Source organism: Coccinella septempunctata, chromosome 7 (genome assembly GCF_907165205.1).
Source record: "Coccinella septempunctata chromosome 7, icCocSept1.1, whole genome shotgun sequence".
NCBI lineage: Eukaryota > Metazoa > Arthropoda > Insecta > Coleoptera > Coccinellidae > Coccinella > Coccinella septempunctata.
In genome coordinates, this window is record NC_058195.1 from 4,389,927 (window position 1) to 4,410,485 (window position 20,559).

Genomic DNA, 20,559 nt, shown 5'->3' on the forward strand with positions numbered 1-20,559 from the left:
GTGAATCAATAAAACGCGCCGATTTTTGCCTCTGCGAAAACCACCATTTTCCCATTTTCCGCTCACCATGGAAACGGTCCGAAATCCGCAATCCCTTCGCAGCCACCAATCGACGTGGAGCAAATTAAATTACTGCCTGAAATTCAGTTTGGTGGCCCGTGAAACAATATTCCATTATTGGCTACAATCAATGTTTACTGCTTGTTCGGTCGTTTATAATTCCGACCCAGAATCGGGCTGAATTGGTTTCAATTGTTAGAGGTGATTTATTCGATGAGCGGAAATCGAACATGGCCGCATGGACGCCATCTGGCGGTCATGAATCGACGGAAAAAAAATTGAGAGGTACCTATCGCACTGAATATGTAGATGGTACCTTTTCCCTAGACATAGGAAATGAATCGACTTGTAATTGACGTTCAATTATCGATCATTTATTGCAGATCGAACTCTCAGAAATGTCGAGCGTAGAAATAAGACTCAAATTGAAAGAACATGATGGTTCATTGATATCAAAAGTTGATGTGTTAGTCTAGTTCTTGAAATTTGATTATTGATCCAATAGAAACACTGATGGTCTAATGATAACCCAAGCTACAGAAAACATAAATCTGTTGGTCTATGAAGACACAACAAGCACATCTTTATAAGCTTGAGGGTATGCATACAGAATGACTCTGTTCTGCTCATGATTCACTCAGAAGAAGCAGTCCTTGATCAATAGATCGTCTTCTTGCAGGTGAATCTATTGACTTCTGATCCACTCATAATAAAGACCTGGTCTTCTTTTTTTCCTGAATGAAAGCCTCCTCTATGCTCTTCCACGTCTGCCTATCCTAACCTAACCTAACCTACAGAAAACTTAAATCTGATGGCCTATAAATCTTCCTAACAGGCACATCTGTATAAGCTTGAGGGTATACATAAAGAATGACTCTGTTCTGCTCATGATTCAAGCAGAAGAAGCATTCCTTGATCAATAGATCTTCTTCTTCTGTCTACTCAAAATAAAGACCTGTTCTGCCTAACCTATCCTAACCTAACATACAGAAAACATAAATCTATTGGCCTATGAAGGCACCTCTGTATAAGCTTGAGGGAATACATGAAGATTGATTCTGTTCTGCTCATGATGAAGAAGCCCTTAATCTTCTTCTTTCTTTTTGTAGGTGGATCTACTGACTTCTGATCTATTCAAAACAAAGACCTGTTCTGCCTAACCAAACCTACAGAAGACATAAATCTGTTGGCCTATGAAGGCACCTCAGCATAAGCTTGAGGGAATACATGAAGAATGACTCTGTTCTGCTCATGATTCACTCAGAAGAAGAAGTCCTTGATCTTCTTCTTTCTTCTTGTAGGTAGATCTTCTGACTTCTGATATACTCGAAATAAAGACCTATTCTTCCTCTGTTTTTCCTGAATGAAAGCCTTCTTCATGCTCTTGCTCGTCTGCCTATCTCTGGCATATCTCGAACATTTTCGACCTGCCTTTTATCGAACTTCTCCTATTTTCTTTGTGGTCTACTCCGACTTGGCTTCACGAAGGCTCCATTGTTATGTTCTTAGCGTCCATCTGCTACTAGAAGATCGGTTGGTTTATATGCCTTGAACCTAGGAGGCGAAATTGTTGGTCTAGAAGACTTAGACTGGCTTTCCAATCTGCCTGAAGTTGATCTTTCGGTTTGGCCTTCTGATGTAAGTACCGACAGAAGATGGCCTAGTATAACATTGCGTTAAATGTAAGTTTCAAAAACATCTCTCGTTATGCTTGGACCTTCCGCAAGGCCTTCTGTTATGGATCTATTGATAGTCAGAAAATGGAAAGCTCATAGTTCATCATAAAGCATGAACGGGAGATCAGCAACAAGGATTAACCATCCATTTATCTATTATAACTACTCGTGTACTGCACGCAATTTCTGCCTATCCAAGCGACCGGAACTAATACGGAATTTAATCAACCAATTTCATTATCTATCGCTTTGTTCATTGTGCCCAGTTATAAAATAGCCCTATTGAAACGGACGGTTCAATTTACAGTCCTGTGATGTCATCGATGATCATCAATCAGGTATAACTGGCGGTTGTAGGGACAAATGTCACTTTGCAGTCTCGCTATTTGAACAAACGTGACTCTGTTATTGCCTTTTCAATTATTCGAAGAACGATGCCATTTCTGTGAATGATGGTGGCGGTAGAGTTGGACATATGTCAACACATGCATGGTGAATTTGTTCCTATCCTCGATAAGCTCTTGTAAAGATCGTAATCACAAGAAAATTTCAAAAACATTGCAAACATTAGACATTTTCAACATCACACTTCTACTACCAATCAGAAATAACAGCTGGACGCCCAGTATAAGGGAAAGCTTGGTTCTGGACTCAATTTCAGTAATTCTGACAACTTTTCTCTCCTCCATTGAGCTATCATCGCTATTGGTTACACGTAGCTCCACCTAGCGACGGTAACGTTTCATAACCTCATTAATGACTACCCTTATCAATTTGTACAATTAGAGTTCAATTGCATGTTATTAAATGCTGAATGGAAATACCAAATTGTAGGATAGCCCTCTAGCAGTACTCCAATCCACTCGAATGGTAGTTAGCAATCAGAGGCATCATTATTGTTATGTAAAGGAAAACGTATCCTTAACTTGGAATCAATGGAGCGAATTTTCATTTTAAATGAGACGAAAAGGTTTTCATCATGTAATCATCATCTAGAAATTTGCGTCAACTCACGAAGGGGAAGAGTTTATCAATAAGGAATATTAAAATGATTCGATAAGTTCCAGCAGTTTTCTGTTACTGATCAAATTGAGTATTTATTCAGATATTTTTGTAACATCATACGACTGGTCACGAGTTTTGTATGGTCTACTTCATTTCGAAACACTGCCAAGTCATAGAAATACCCCATATATTTAAAAGGGCATAACAAAAGAATCCAATAATGCCCCTCATTTAATTAGTTCGGAAATAACAATGACAATACAACAAAAACCGAATACGACGTGCAAAAATAGTTTCCGCATGTTCGTTAATGGATTTTTCACGCTAAACGAATTTCTGAATTGGCAATCTACTGGAAATGATAAATCAAATTGAAATAGATTAATCGTCACTTTTCAGGGGGACACTGTTATCAATGAATTGAATTACATACATGCGTTTGTTTCAATACATGAGCGACGAGTTTTTCTTGTTGGATTTAATTGAATTCTCTTAATGGATTTCATATTGAAAGTCTTGTTTTGGTGTGAATTGAAGTTTGGTAGAACTCTCACTTTGAGTTTCCAATTTCGAAAACTTTTATCTTCACTTCATCGGTAGAGCTTTCCAGTCTTTGAAAGAATTTTTGATTACTAAGGCCGTTTATTCCACATATAGTAGATTTCATTTCCTAGATTATTATATTTCTTACACCGCCATATCGCTGATATGGCATAACTATACTTTTGTAGTTTTGTGACCTCATTTGTATTTATTGTTATTCCTTTTGCATTGTGTATTGTATTTATCATCGTGTTGAACATTTTTATGTGTAACTATTAATTGTTTCTGTTTATAGGTTATAGAATTAGGATAGCTATATTTGAATTATATATTTTTAGTTTTCTGACTACATGCTGTTCAGCCTTAAGAGAGTATACCACGTCACTTCATAAATGAATTCAATTCATTGCTCTGAGGGAATTTCACACTGAAACCATTGAAATGATGAACTGTTAGCATCATTAGAGTAACCTCAGAATATCATAATTTTTTCATAATAATAGCAAACCAACTACTAATCAAGAATATTTCCTTTTATCGATGAAAATTTTCACTGAACCCATGAAGTGTTGGTTATAATTGTCAGTTATCAAAATTATGTTTTTTTTCTTTTAGTGATTTGAAAGTAGTCTCACAGTGTATAAGGTAATGTGGATTTCTGCAATGTAAACTTATATGTGAATAATTGTTGTTGTTCGATTCAGGAAGTTCACTTAAAAAAAAAATCGAGTTCATTGCAAAGTTCGCAGTAAAGATGAAATTCCTACGTGTTTTTGTCTTCCCATGCATGGACGCCACTGTTCGTTCGATTAGGGCCAATTTAAAATTACACGGTTTGTATTCCCTCGTAAATCTGACTCTCAGAGAGTGTAAGTTCACAGAGTGTCCTGCCAGATATTTATACCTTCGGAAATATTAAGTTATTAAGAGAGAGCTCTCCGTGTATAATCTCGTTCCCAGATAAAGTTATAAACATGTCATGGCGGAGGTTAGTTATTTCAAATTGCGAGCGATTTCCAGCCCAAATTGGTTTTTAATAACTATTATGCTGCCAAGGGATTAACATTCATAATTTCATATTCGTGGTGTATAATTCAATTTGACACATGGTTAATGAATCGGTTCTGAGGTATAGGAAGTTTTCACGTCGGAATGTTGGTACCTTGGGAGTGGGACGCGGGGGCAAGAGATGATCGACAGGATCAGGATTCATCGTGATCGTTTTTATGACTGAAACATTCGCATCGTGCACAATATCGCTAGTCAGTTGATAATTTGGTGATGTCGACGAGACTTTACTAAAGTTCTGTGATCACCTGTCATCGTCTTATGTCATACGTCATACGTCAAAGATGGATTTCTGTGAATCAATTATTTATGAAACTCATTCACCTTAGAGTGAATAAGGAATTTCTCTTTGTTTGATACGAATGATAATAAACATCACTACTACGTCTCGTGTGTTAATTGAGGAAGCATAAATTTTCGCGAATGAAACGCAGGCGAATATCTCCCATAAAATCTCCCCCATCCCAGCCATACCCTGGAAATTCGTAAGAAAATACATAATAAAATTAATAATTCCTCATAGAGAATACAATAAAGACGATAGATCCCGCGATAAGATAAGACGCATCCAAAACTCGTAAAATTTCATAGCCGACCATTCCGGCAAATTGTAATATGATATATAGATTCAATTCGTTACAGAAAATAGAATTCGCGAGATAAGCACCTCGCCCACAGAACGAAACTCGACTCTATGCGATCGCGTACTAAGGGCCGGCACGCCCGACCATAGATCGGATGCGTTCCGACCAGATTTGATTTATTCAATTTTTGGAGCGGCCCTAGTCTGCTCGCCGTCAACCAGACGCAGATAGATGGCCGAGATAAGTCCGCAATTTCTGCTTTCTGGCCGAGTTTGGGGAGTCTGGAGGGCCGCTGGGAGAGAAGGCAAGACAGAAAGATGAAGTTATGAAATTGTGACGGACAGTGCTCGGTTGGTGGATTTGAATTAAAACTTTCGGATTCGTTTTGCCGCTTCGTGGCGTACGCGAGATTTATGGCGGAGAGGGTTTTGCTGGTGGAAATTCGGTTTCACGATAAGCTAAATTCAAAGTTTTTTATTTATGTATGTGGGATATACCTTCGAGCATTAATCCAAGCAAATTGGAAACGTTTTGGTATTCATGTGTTAACAGAGACTGTCAATGCAATATGTTATTGAAAAGAGGCCATAGCTTCAGTTTGGTATGTTCCACAGAGACCTTATGGTCTATTCTGCCACCGATCAGAGTCCTTCTCACACAACTGGGCCAGCTCCAGAGTTGCAATGAACTCCAGTATCTGAGAGGGCTTCAAGTCGTCATTCATTCTATATTTTTCTTGTCCAAGACATTCCTTGCACAGGCTTTCAATGACGAGTTATTCTGTAACTAGTGAACAGGAGTTTTCTCTTCTTCCACACAGAGTCAACACTCGTCAGTTTCCGATAAGCCCATTCTCATCACATGATCTCAAAGGCTTCAATGTCAGTGAGGAAGCCCGGTGAGAAGGCGTAACTAAAGGTGCCTTCAGATTACTCTGACGTGACGTGGCACCACGTCATAATGCGCATGAATCAAAAGTCTAAATTGTTCTGACGTGACGTGGGATTGCACGTTCCAGTGACGTCAATTTGAATGATTCCGCGCAAAATCCCATGTTAGATTTTTGAATCATGCGCGTCCCACGTAACGTCAGAGTAATCTGTAGGCATCTTCACCCCCGGTTTCATAAAGCTCGATCGGGGAATCAACGCTTGATTGACAGATAAACGTCAATTTGTTTTCAATCAATAATTCAGTCATAAGAATTCGGAATTCAATTCTCGAATCAAATTATGATCTATATAAATCTATTCAATGATTCTAAAATGCTTCTTGTTCAATATATGTAGGAATGGAAAAGTTTTAGCGATTTCGTTTTTGAAATCCAGTGGCTGTCAAATCGTTGATCGGGCAGTAAGAGTTTTATGAAACCCGCTGTTAGTCTTACTCAGATCCAAATGGTCCATTCCTGGAAGATTCCTTCACATTGTGTCTCTTTTGGTTTCTTCAGAAAATCTTTCTTCTGGTGAATTTTCTCATACTACAGAAAGGCTCTGGGCCATTATCTTAGTGGCATTTATCCTTCGATTCCAGAGTGATCTGGAACCCAGTCTAAACGGACCTTAATGTTGCCTTTTTCATTGAGTTTCCTTCGGCAATCCCATATCAGCTTCAAGTCAATGATATAGGAGCTCAGTGGCTTGATAGCCGGTTGACTATCAGAATGGATTACTATGTCACATACTCCATGGTTTCTTCACAGGTTTATGTCCAAGCATTTTTCGATCGCAAGTATGTCTATGTACATTTGGTGCTTGCCCCTTATATTTCAGCATCAGGTCCTATCGTGGTTTTTGAAACGTGTACCATTTAATGGTATTAACTTTGATATTCTATAGGTAGTGTATTCCCCCATTCCTCCCTTTTTCAAGGCAACGTGTTCTTCTAAATGCCTACTTTTTCAATCATAACATCCCTAGGAAGTTTCGATGATAAGATGTACTTGTTTAGAGAGGACCAAGCTCTCTGACTTTTAATTCTCTCATTACCTGTACCTTCCCTATTCTAAGGGTGGCCTCATGGGCTACCCTATCTATCACTAGATTTAGAAGAGTGAGATCTGTGATGACCTCGAGTGCTTTAGTTAGGCACGTTCTCATAGCTTCAGTGATGTTTCTCGTGCTCTTCTGCTCTCTTTTAGCAAACCACCAAATTATCGCCCCATGGGTCTATTATTACTATTTGAACCAGGGTCCTTTTGGCTCGATTAGCCTTTCGTGAACTGCGACCATGTAGATCTCTACCCTACTCATCCATAGGAACCCAAGGAGGTCGTCAATGATGTTGATAAAACCGACAACATCCTTAGGGACCTTGACCGTTACCTCGTGAGTATCCAGGACCAGTTTCCCCATATGAGTGGTTGTTAGGTTTCTGCTTCAGACCCACAGAGCCTACAAATCTTATCTGCTGCTTGATAGTGCTCTGTCAACAGTCCCAACATCACCTAGTGACAGCTTTAGCAGTTTTCTAGTGCAGGTCGGTGAAATCATCACGAATTTCCTTGACTGAGTAAGTCCAGGAGTGTTTCTCCAGAGGGTTATTCTGTTGTTTAACTTCAATTGTTGGACCGCTGCCTTATATTGGTATTTTCCAAGCCTTCAGAAAATCTGAGGTCAAGCAGGTGTTAACCTTAATGCTCTTTTTGCAAGTTCATCGGCTTTCTCATTTCCTTCAACACCACAATGCCCTGTTAACCAAAGGAAAGTCACTTTGTTGTCTCTGGCCAGTTGCCTTATGGTATTACGTCACTCCCATGTCAGCAGAGATCTCTGGCAGTGTGATTCTAGAGACTTAGGTCAAAAAAAAGCCATGGAAATATCGGAGTACTAAAACTCTCCAAAAGGAATGAAGGAGTTTGAATTCATTCGCAATTATGAGACGTTTATACTTAGTCCATTGAACACATTTCCAGGTTACACCCCTGCTACAATGTCGCAAATCCCAAACGCGAATCTCTCCCAAGATCTCCCAATAAACCGCTCTGTTCGATCGATAAAAAACGTCGAAATTGCAGACCGAGGACGTTTCCATCGGCCTGGGCCCCCTTAACAGTCATTGGCCAGGCCACTCAATCGATACCGACCAACTGTTCGATAATAAAGATGTTAACTTAATAACGATGCATCGATTTAACCGACCCGCTGTCTGTTATTAGCCGAGAGAACTTGGCCAAATTGATATCGGCTAATCGTGCGCAGCGTTCACCAAATTGCCCCCTTCGATATTTTTATGTGTTTTGCTTAACTGCCATCATTTTTCACTCGCCTTCGATCGGACTCATTACGATAAGTATGATTTCCTGGACGCACCAACGTTTAAGTGAGTCTTGTTTCGCTTGACGAGCTCCATGCGGATATGAATAATTTCGCCAAAAATCGCTAGCATAAAATATTCGAGATGGCGGAGTTATCATCCTCAAAGTCCAATGCGATTCCATGAAGTACAGATCTGGATGGCAGTCCGGCAGTCGTACAGATGCCAGTAGTAACCTCAGTTTCAAGCAAAGAACTCAATAAGCTTATTGAGCTCAATGGTTACAAGGAGTAAAAGAAGAACAAGAACTATAGCAGGAGAAGTTGAAATGAGACAGTACAGTCTGGGACACATTAAAGCAAGACCAACTTTGACCCTTAAGGGTGAGTCTTTGGCTCGTCCAAATATTTCAACAGTAGATTCTTGAGGTCAAAAGAAACACTTTTTTCCAGTACCATTCTGCCCGATTCAGCCCTGATAGAAAGATATACCCCGGGTTTCATAAAGCTTAATCGGGGAATCAACTCTTGATTGACGAATATACGTCAATTTGTTTTCCATCGATAATTCAGTCATGATCATTCTGAAGATCATTTTCGCATCAAATAATGATGTATATACGTCCATTCAATTATTCTCAATTGCTACTTCTTCAATATATCCGGAAATGTTAAGGTTTCAGTGATTTCGTATTATAAATCGATTGACTGTCAAATCATTGATCGGACAATCAAAGTTTTATGAAACCCGCTGTCAGTCATTTTAAGTTTTCATAATAAGCTGTGCCACCCCTGGGAACACATAATTACCTTGAGAATAACTGGCTACATCTGTGATACTACACATCTGTGGATCTTTCAAACAGAGTTGTATTCAGCAAAAGAAGTCAATTTTTCAAATTTCACAGATACTTTTTGATTTTTGACAATCAAATTACTCGAAAACGGCGCATTATACGAGAAAAATATGAAGAATACTTTTATTTTACAAAACGTTCGAGTATTCATTATATTTCGTCCAACTTAGTTTCAAGAGTTGGATTCTTAGGATTTGTGGTATTTTATGGTACATAATGGTCATAATGAGAAAATTGGAAGGCGTGGGTGATATTTTGTGTTCGAAAAAGATTCATCAACTAAATGAGAAACTATATTCCGAAATTCATTTCATTCGATAAAACAGTTTGTGAAATAGTTTATGGTTTTCAACAGCCTGTATCTTTTATCTATCTTATTTTTTTTTATAACTGAATAATTATTGTTTGTTACACTGTCTGAAAATGTGCGTGGTTTTATTTAGTTTAAGTGCTTTCATTGATTAATATTGTTCTACAAACGATGAGCCTTTTTGATAATAGTTGTGAAAGTTTCAAGAAAACATCTGTTGAATAGGCAAAAAGGAGGTGCGGGAGACTTGACCCATGCTATGGTCGGGAGATATAATCGGTGGTACAAGTTTCCCGCACTGAGCTTAGATAATAGTTTGCTACAAAAAAAAATTGAATGAAAAAAATAAATATAAAAAAACAAAGGTTCAAAAAAGTAAAAAACATCTCGGAAATAAGTAAGAGTGACTCTAAAATAGAAACTATGCATTTCATACGCTGATACATCTGAAGATGAAAACCTTGACATAAAATATCGTTAGTCATTGAAAATTGTTTTCTTTCAATGTTTTTCTGATAAACAAACTTATGGTCAAGTCTCCCTCGCCCCCTGTTCAACTCTTTCATGGTTTAGGGAGACACAAGCCAATTTTCGGTTCCTAAACAAAGAATTGCTGTACTCAAAATGTTCCTTTCACCATCACTCTACTATTATCTATCGTTACCTATTTGGGCATAATATCTTTACTCAAAAAAATGAGTTGCTACCATTTACAGATACAACTTAAGTGGCTTCAGAGTAAAAAGAGGTTCAACTCTCCCGGACTCCCCATATATAAGAAAAAAAGTGTTCCTTTTGACCTACTACTACCTACCTACTGTTAAAGTGTTTGTGCGAGTCAAAGACTCAATTCTCCAATTCCAACCGAACCGGCGATTTAACCATCAGTATAAACAGAAATCTCACCCCTTCCTGATTCAATCAGGGATCAGAAATCACCCCCTAACGAGACCGAAACCGCTGCTGCAACGAATAAAAAACAAACAGACCGATACAGGTCCCCGACGGCTTCAGTAATCCCAAGTTACATTTTTATTTCTCGATGATATATAGAAGGTATTAGGCCACTCCGCGCTAACCTTCTGATTTGTTCTATACAATAATAATAGAGTTCGGCTTATAAATGGCACCCTGGGGGGTGATACCTCACGAGGGGTAAGTTTCCCCCACTCAATTTACCGCTACATTACGACGGAGCGGTGGTTAAGCCAGGGTATGGAAGCGCGCTGGTGTTTTGCACCCTTGGCAGACAGATGGAAAGCCAGGAGAGTGTTTTCACTCCTTCTCACCTTGAAGATATTTCTTGATTAGGAATCCTGAGGTGGAAACTTCATATCTTGTCATAGTTTATGGCTAACATAGTGGGTTTTCTCAATCTGACAGTTTAAAGATGATCACAAGGTATTTTTTGAAAATATCTTCCTTCCTGTACCTCTAATCGGTTTTGTATTCATTATGGAAGTTGTAGATAATAAAATTCTATAGAACTTTTGTCTGAAGCAATTTTACATATTCTTAACCGTTTTCGATTAAGACGGCGATAAGGGCGAGGAGCTTAGCCACACATGCGTAAGGCCAAGGTCAATGAAGGAACCCAGTCTAATGCACATTCATCGCCATAAATCTCAAAATCGTTCAACGTAAAAAAAATTGCTTCGGACAAAATTTGTAGAAAATGTTATGCTCTACAACTTTTCTAATGAATGCAAAAACAATTTGAGGCTCAGGAGATGAGATAATTCAAAAAAACTGATTTTTGTGACCTTTATTGCCAATTTGTATTGTTTCGGCTTGCTGAAACTGTCAGATTATATTTTTTTCGTTATTCTTGAATCATTAGCTTCAAAATAAGAAAGGAAGCCTTTTTTTTGGTGTAGCAGGGAGAAAATTTGCCTATAAACCGTTCATCTCTTAGTCGGTTTTCTTCTCGCACACTATCGTGCTGGGATTTAGGTGTTTATCCTCTATTGGATAACACTTTATTGGATTTTTCAATAAGTTTCTGTTCTTATTTTAATCTTTTTTTAATTGATCTCTTGGTCTCCTTCGGTAAATTCACATTCTCCTTTTGTCTTCCTCTGGGTCGTAGTCCACTAGTCTCCTGAGTTCTTGATTCGGATGGTTTTTCGCTGTTTCGAATAATTTCTCTGCTTTTCTGTTCATGAATTCCGTTATGGTTTCCCATTTTAGGTCCCTATAAATCTGTCTATTCCTGACAAATCAAGGTGCATCTATCACACATCGTAGCAGCTTGTTTTCAGTGGCCTGAATTCTTTTGATATGGCTCTTTGCCGCAAAACCCCAGGCAACTGATCCATAAGTCAGTTGAGGCCTAGCAACGGCTTTGATCATCTTCAATTTTGTCTCTTTCGACGTCTGGTTTCTTCTTCCTATCAGAGGGTAGAGTCTATTCATCGCTGCTTTCGTTTTGTCGATTGCTTGTTTGATATGACTTTTCCAAGTAAGTCCTTTGTCAAGCGTTATTCCTAAATATTTGTCTTCATTTTTCCAGTCGATTTCTTTTCCGTCAACTTCTATATTCGTCGTGGGTCGCAGTCTTCTCTTCTGCAGTAATATTGATTGGCCTATTTTGTCCATTGAGCTTGATTTTCCACTTTATGCACCAGTCATTTGTTTCGTCAATCGTTTCTTGTAGAACTCGTTCTATTACTTCTGGGTTGCTGTGTCGAGTTGCTATGCCTGTGTCGTGAGCATATAACGTTAGCATGGTTCTTGGATTCTTCGGAATATCGTGAATGTATATGTTGTACAGAAGTGGTCCAAGTACTGATCCTTGGGGTACTCCAGCCTCTATATCTCTTGTTGTGGAGCATTCTCCTGCCACTTTCACGTAAAATCTTCTATTTTTCAGATAATTCCTGATCAACTTGCATATTTTGATCGAATATCCAGCACATCTCATCTTATATATTAATCCTTCATTCCATACTCTGCCGAATGCTCTGGCGACGTCTAGTAAAACAAGAAGCTTGTTTATTTTAATAATTGTTGCTCTGTTGAATGCTCTCTTCTGAATCCGAACTGTTATGGTGGTATTAGTTCCAGATTTTCGGTTTCCTCATTTAGCCTCGTGGCTATAATTCTTTCTACTACTTTTACTAACGCCGACAGTAGACTTATCGGTCTGTAGTTTTGTGGGAACTTCTTCTCTTTGAATGGTTTATTGAACACTATGACTTCCGCTGTTTCCTATTTTTTTTGGGTAGTGTTCTGTCCTCATAATTCCATTCGCGATATTTGTTAGAGCAGCTATAGGTACCTTTGCTAGGTAATTTCTTCAATAACATTCGTTATTATACTTTCTAATAATTTGATCTATATTCTTATTGGTTTCACCAATTCTTTTTTCCATTTAATCCCAAAAAACAAACGTATTCTCCAAATGTGCTGCAATAGCCGCTCCATTCTACAATCTTTACCCCCTTTTCCCCTAAGAAGGAGAGTTTTTCCGAAGCGTTTGTCATAAAAGCAATCATATTAAACATATCCTTCCTAATCCACCATAATAAACTCCAACGTTGTGCCTCTCCACGTCCCGATTCTCACTTCTTCGAATCCACCCCTCAATAAATAAAATTACCAGTCGACAGGCAGAACGAATAGGGTATTTACCGCCGAAATAGGCTTAATTTCTATTCCTGCAATGTACAGCGCTCGCTGCCGGTCTTAACGAAAGTAAAGCCCCGCGACATTAAGTTGCGGTGATAAGATTGCCACCATAACAATTCCGCACAAACACCCCTAAAACCTGAAACATCCCCCGCGCGCGCGACCCATGTCGTTGGGGTTGGAAAAGCACAGCGACGTGACGGTTGCTTTTTGGCTATAGATCCCTTGAATGCTCTGCGTTCAGATACTTTCGGATCTCCAGAAGAATCACGATATTTCAAATGACAAAAAAGGGTGGATCGTGGGTTGTACCATTGATATGGGGGATGAAAGTTATTGGACATTTTACGTTGAGAATTCCATAGACCACTTGATAAAAAAATTTTGGGATCTCAAATATGTGATCATTCATTATCGTTGCTTCTTTGATTTCTTACAAGAGTTGCCAGATTCAAACAAAACCCAATTAAACTTTTATTTTGAGATATAACAAGCTATATTTAAGAGTCTCGTACAAATATTTCAACAGTGGATTCTTGAGGTCAAAAGAAACACTTGTCTCCTTTACCCTTTTTTCCGAATCTGCTCGGTTTAAAAGATACAGGCTGTTCAAAAACCATCAAAAAATGTTATTTGCTCGATTGCGTCTATGGAATACATTTTCAATTTTTCTGCGACCCTTGGGTACGACACTGATCTCAGGGCAAGTCAAAACAGGAGAGCCGAAGCCCTTGTTTGCCTGGAAAATGTCACATTAACAATAATCCCCGCTTAATACCCGTTAAAAGTTGAGAGTTGAAGGGGTGAATTTTAAACGACTGCAGCATTATTCGAACCAAGAACTTGAGGTTGATGCCCACGTAGAATCAACCACGAAAACAAAACTTTATCGATCTGTATATGAAAAAAATTTCGGTAACAATTTTGGTTGAATACTTTGCATCGTTTTATTTTTAGAATTCCTATTTTTTAAACTCTTATTTTTGAACTGGAAGCAAGTCTTGGGGTGAGAAATAAAGAATCAAGGACATATTCATTGTCATTTCAGCTTATTCACTCAATAATTTCATTACTTTCAAGTGTAGGGATAATCATCTAGAGAAAAATAGGAATATTCAACAAAAAACTATAAGTATTCGTGAAGACTTATGAAATTCGATGTTTTATCTCCAAATTCTGAAGACAACCGATTTATCAATCAACACTTCAGAAAATTGAAGCGATAATTAATAAACATACATTCGGAATGTGTTTTTGTTTCGATTCCCAAATCATTGTTATCATCATCATGTCGAAATAAATTTGACTAATTATCAATTAGACGTTATGGCTAGTGTACAAATTGAATCACTCCTTTATTGCTCCTTGAATGAATCCTAAAACGGCTTTCAGATAAGCTGTGGGCTATTTTCTCATTAATGATCACTTCATATGAGTTCAGTGTTAATTTTAGGAATGAACAATTTAGTAATTCGTATAGTGATTTTGCAGAAAATAAGTAACACGCCTTTTTGAATACATTTAAATTGTTGAAATGAAAAACTAAGCAGGCAATCCCTGAATTGAATTGTGACAAATAATCGCTATTTGCCACAATTTGGTATGCTTATGCCATTTTGGTCCTCAAGAAAAGTGAATGTATTCTGCCCAAAAATAGATGATAAAGATAGATATTTCATTCACGAAGAAAATTTGAACGTTTTCGAAATTTTCTTGGATGAATTGCATCTTGAAATGGGTATACTTTCAAATGGATTCATCAGAAGTTGAGTATATTATTTGAAGACTTTCTTTGGCCTCCTCTATATCCAGATATTACTCTACTAGATTTCCAATTATGGGTAGAATTGAGAAGAAAGTTCACGCGAATACTGTAGAGAACAAGACAGTTAATATAAAATATAAGGGTTTAGTTCTGTCGAAAGATGGAATTTTGTAATCCGTCGTGCACTATGATTGACTTGTAGGGTATGAGGAGGATTTTTTATGATCCCCTAACAGCACCAAGAACACGAAGATATTGAACAGACAACAATGTTCCATGCAAATGAGAATTCACATCGAACAACCTCCGCGACCATTCGTAATGACCGCCATTCCGGCCAGATTTACCGCCCATTGAATTAATTTCGTTCCGATTCCAAATAAGTCATAAGCATATTCGGTTTTAATTGGATTCGCAGTAGCAGTAGCGTGGTACGATAAATGCGCCAATTGAACATATTTGTACGAGGACGAGACGAAAATTAATATACCCTGTAGATTCACACTCTAGTGGAAGAGGAAATATCCCAATGAAAAATCAGTTGGTACCATTAAACTCATATTTGGTAGAAAGATATACAGGATGTAACTGTGCATAACCTCATCAGAGATAGAGTACAACAATATAAGTACTATAAAAAAAATTGATTTCTGTTTTTCCCCAGAAAGTTACAGGGTGATTATCGAAAAACATGGAAATACTGGGACCATCCATCAAAGCCAAACTTATGGAAGCAATTTATTGAAACTTTTGCTCTGATAAGAGTGTGTACAGTTACTCCCGAGATACACTGTATAAGTAAATGAGCATTTAGGAAAATGTACGGGTGTCATTCGAAAATTAATGGACCGTATAGGAGATCCTGATGGCAGGGGGAGGTAATTTACGGGACGTACAGGAGAAATTACCGGTTGTTGGTGTTGGAATGCACGTTTCAACTTTTAATTGCGGAGTTATGAAGACTTTGAGCTGTAAAATTTTTTTGCAGTTACAGCTCAATTAAAGCGGGACTTGGAAGACGGCCATGTAATTAGACAGTCAAGGATTCTCACACCTCTAGGTATTTTGCGTTCGGAATTGCATCCGCGCTTCTGATACGGAGGGCATTCAGAAACAACTCTGAAAATGATTGTTCGAACATGCTTGAAGTGGTTGATATAATTATAAGGTATTTTGTTAAGTTGAAAAAAAGAATTTGTTGCCCAATTTATCTATTTTGGAGCTGTCATTTCCGAGGTTATGTCTTTTTTCTGCACAAATAATTATAAATATGGAACAAAATAAACGATATACAGGGTGAGTCTTTGACTTGTACAAATATATTTCAACAGTAGATTCTGGAGGTCAAACGAAATACTTTTTTCCCATACCATTTCTTCTGATTCGGCCCTGATAAAAAGATGTAACCATTTTAAGTTTTCAAAATGAGCTGTGCCACCCCTGGCAAAACAAAATTACCTTCAGAATAACCAGCTAGATCTGGGATACTACACAATGTGGATCTTTTGAACAGAGACTCATCTGTATACATTATTATACCGGAATTAATTCTGAATCTGAACATACTGTGTATGCAGGTGTTTGTTTCTTTGGTAAGGTTTGTTTTTATTCTTAATTCAATAAGTCTCAGTTCATCTTTCGCTTTAGGTAATCCCAATTTCAATGAAAGACATTTCTTTGCTCTATATAATTATGTTACGGTTTTGTGTCTTTATTACTTGTTTGTTTATGCTGTTTTAACTTTGTGCTCTTTCTCTATTATTATTATTATTATTATTTAAAGATTATATTATACATTTATATATCTTTAGGGTTTGTGTTTGAGAATTAATTAGTGCCACAACTCACACATTAATTATTTTTTATATAACTCATCCATTAGGAGAACCTGCATAATTTTAGGTTTGTTTCAGTGGAAAATGGACAATAAATGGAATTTTCTACATAACCCAGGCAACAACACAGAGAGCTTGGAATATAAGTATATTAATTTTAATTCAAAATTTTTTATGTGTTCACAAAAATGGACGAAAGATGATACATGACGATACATATTCCACAGGTCTTTGCCTGTTTTGCCGTTTTCGATGAATTTGATATCTGTAAAATTCGATTTGAACTGAAATATTGTATCAATACTATTATAATTACACCCCCGGTTACACCTGTCGAAATGATAATAAACCGAAAATCAAATATATTCGAAAATCACATAGAATATTTCCTTTCTGGGCATTCCGGTCACAGAACACTTATTTCCGCCACTGAAATGATACAAGCGGCCTCCCCTTTTATGAAAATGCTAAGTCCACACTTCACAGCGACATTCGTTAGTGACAGTGACAGTCAAATGTCACGGCGGTCTCAGCGGATTAGTTTGCGGCTTATGTTTGAACCTGGTAACTCTTGTATCAATGAAAATGAACAATGTTGGTGAATTTTAACATATTAGATGGAAATCAGAGAATATAGGTGGAGATGCAAGCTGAATTAAGATATGAATATTCAATAGTAATTGTCAACGAATTTGCGTGGAACAGAAAGAGTTGCTGTTATATACTAGCGAATTACCAAGGATAAAATAGAATATTTGATGTTTCGACAAGTGTCAGGTTCCCAGGGGTGACATAGCTCATTACGAAAACTTCAAATGACTATATCTTTTTATCTAGCCCTAGTCGAAAAGAATGTTGAAGGAAAAAGATGTTTCTTTTGACCTCAAGAATCTATTGTTACGTCAAAGTCACCTTATACATAGAATATTCTCAGCAGAACTTATTTGTACAAGATATCAACAGCGGTTCCTCAAGCGGTTCGAAGGACCAAAGAAGTTACGGCAAAAAATGCCTTGAATTTGAAGAGTGTCCTAGTGTGCAACCAATATGTTGCAGAATGTATACTGCGCCTTGCTATTTCTCGTAGTTAATACATAATATATTGCTGTGATACCACTATCTCAGCCTGATTCAAGGCTCATATGGATTATTTAGGGATCTATTCCAAATTTTTTGGCTTCCTACAAAGCTTTACCGCAATGAACCTTTTTGGTCCTTCTACCGTCGGATGCATCTTCCTCCCGCCAATCCGCATAGTAAAAAAGCTTACCTTTACCATTATGAGTTTCGCTGCCGCTGTCCTCGCTGGGAGGTCCTTGGGGGGCCCTCAGAATGCCTCCAACCCCATGCGGGTACCGAGGCCTGTTCAACGGCGAAAAAGCACCGGGCATACCCAGGAGGCTGGCAGCCCCGTGGAACTGCAAGAATGGCGCCCACGGCGGCCTGGGCGCCAGCTGTGCCGCCGCCGCCGCATAGATCTGCAAGGGGGGCGGCAGGACGCCCGACTCCAAAACCATATTCTCGAGATTCGGATTCACTTTTGCGAGGTACTAGAGCTGCGGGTCAGCATTAATTGGTCCGCTGAAGACATAGGTAGTCCGTCGGATGGTTACATGTTAGAACTGGTCATCGGCAGTATCAGTTGTAAGCCGCCCAACGCTACTCTGAGTTAAAACTTGTCGCAAACTGTTCCTCGATGTTTTTTATGTAAGATCATCCACTGTCACTGTCTCCCTCTTAGATTATCACTGTGTTTCTCGACAATTACGTCTCTCAAGTCACTCTACACTTTTGGTCCTTCGTATACGCGGGGCAAGAACAAAACAACGCTCAACACCGACCAGTTTTGACGTTAATTCAGACTCTGGCACCGTCGCAACAACTAGTGTGTGCATGTATGTGTCTCGATCGGCCGACAGCATACAGTCCACTAGCAAAAACACAAGTCTTGCTAACATCGAGGCGGTCCTGTATGTTGCTAACCGGTTCCGCGTCCCTATTGGTCGACGCAGGCTCCGCCCCCTACATATCCCCTCCAATTTATCCAAATGTCGTCGTTTGGAACATCAATATCCACTAATAATTATTTATCTCTTCTTCTAGGGCTCTTTAGATGCCGATACATTATTATTTTTCGATCGCGGTTCGTGATTGGCTCGTTAATTAACTGGATATTTCGGCACGGTTTTCGATAAATTTAATTAGACGAGCTGTAATTAACCGGTGGAATTGGTCGTATGACATTGGGACGGTTTGCGCGGTATTCAATAATGGTACGATGCGCGTAATGGTCAATTAGGGGATAATGAGGAGTTTGCGTTTGTTGGTTTGCTGGAAGCGCTTCCTGGTAAACGACTTTTTGTCGGTTGTCCAAGATGTTTAATTAATGAGGACAACAATGAAGGATAAACCTATTTTACAACATTTGTAGAAATCGCTTGTTTGTGCCTGTAATGTAACTGAATCTTGATAAATTGAGGCCCGGCTCGGGGCTTCGGCCCTCACGATTTCATTTTGTCTGGGTCCGGGACTGCGGCCCTGCTGGGGCTAAATTTGGCTATCAATTTGCAGGCTTGACTGTCATGGACAGTTTTTCTTGAATAACTTTTTGAAAATCCCGATCCAAATGAATTGAAACTCATAAAGGTAAACCGCGAGGGGCGCAGGCCCGAGTCTAACCGATGGGTGAATTGTGAGGGCCGAAGGCCCGAGCCAGGTCTCAATTCCTAATTTATTGAGATTCAAACACATTACAGGCATAAGCAAGCGATATCTGCAAATGTTGTCCAATAGGTTTATCCTCTATTGTTGTCCTCATCAATTAAACGAACAACCGACAAAAAGTCATTTAAACCTATAGACAGTCGTTTTGCCATGGCGTATATCACATAATTACGCATATCTTAGTAGGTAGTTACCATTTGCTGTAATCGCCAATTCCCTGAGCTCCGGAGAAGTGTTAATGATATCCATATTACTGCCACTATTCATTCTTGATTACACTAAACACTAACATTCAAACCACCTACCTAGTTCACTGGTAAAATGTAGCCGATTTCGTGATGAATATATTTGACAACAGCAAATGACAGTTATTGTCACAGGCACTTATGTTTTTATCCAATCCTGGCCCTCGAAATTAATAAATCGCCACTGTCGTATTTGTTTATAAACAACAAAGGGGGCGGACGGAAAGTGTATGCGGACGAGAAGTGTCTGCGGGCGTAAAATACTTGCCTTCAAAAGTAATCGACTTTTTGTTCGGGAATTAGTACGTAAAATGTCATTTTGGTTCAGGTTGACGGAAAATACTTCATACGCCTCCAACACTTGAACCCTCAATCGCATTTTGCCATCAACGATTCCAAACTGTACATTTGGAAGCTCAACATATCCTGGAGCCTGTTCTTTCAGGTGTTACACTGTTTACTGACATCACACACACTATTACTCTGGTTCCTTGTGCTTTTCTACTTCATAAGAGATTTGTAATATTGGTGTGACCATAATTGAACAGAAACCGAATAAAATGATTGTCATTTCAGTTCAATGTGATTCAGTTTTTATTGTAATTTATATTGAAATTAGCTTATTGGTCTCGTATTCTCAACTAAAATCTGCAAAGCGACTGCGATCGGGAAAAATGGGTCGCATGCAACCGATTTGAGACTGGTCGCATGCCGATCGCATCATGTGAGGATCTCTACTGCTATACGCACTTCCAAGGTCGCGAGATCAACTAGTTCAGCACGAAACTAGAATCACCGTGCTCGCTCGACCTATGATTCAGTTCTTAACATATTTTTCGCAACCCCCTCCGAACCCTTAACCATTTAACTCATTTTTCATCCCTTCGACGTCGTCGCTGTCACAAGGCGATCAGTCTAATTCCGATTTTTGCCGGTAAGTTAGTTTTCTATAAATATTCATCCAGATACCTCCATCATCAATCATAGGATCTTGTCACGCGGA

The 20,559-nt window shown here is 38.6% G+C and overlaps 1 protein-coding gene across 2 annotated transcripts in view; it reads right to left on the reverse strand.

Annotated features, from left to right (window-relative positions):
* LOC123316946 (homeobox protein unc-4-like) overlaps nt 1-18,507 on the reverse strand; it is a 35,224-nt gene extending 16,717 nt beyond the window's left edge. Inside the window, exon 1 of one of the 2 annotated variants that reach the window (XM_044903268.1) lies at nt 17,864-18,507. In XM_044903268.1, coding sequence (XP_044759203.1) covers nt 17,864-18,104 — 241 coding nt within the window. In that variant the 5' untranslated portion in view covers nt 18,105-18,507. Of the gene's footprint in view, nt 1-17,857 lie in introns of both variants that reach the window. The other variant, XM_044903267.1, reaches the window with a different exon arrangement.
* Between the last annotated feature and the right edge of the window lie 2,052 nt (nt 18,508-20,559).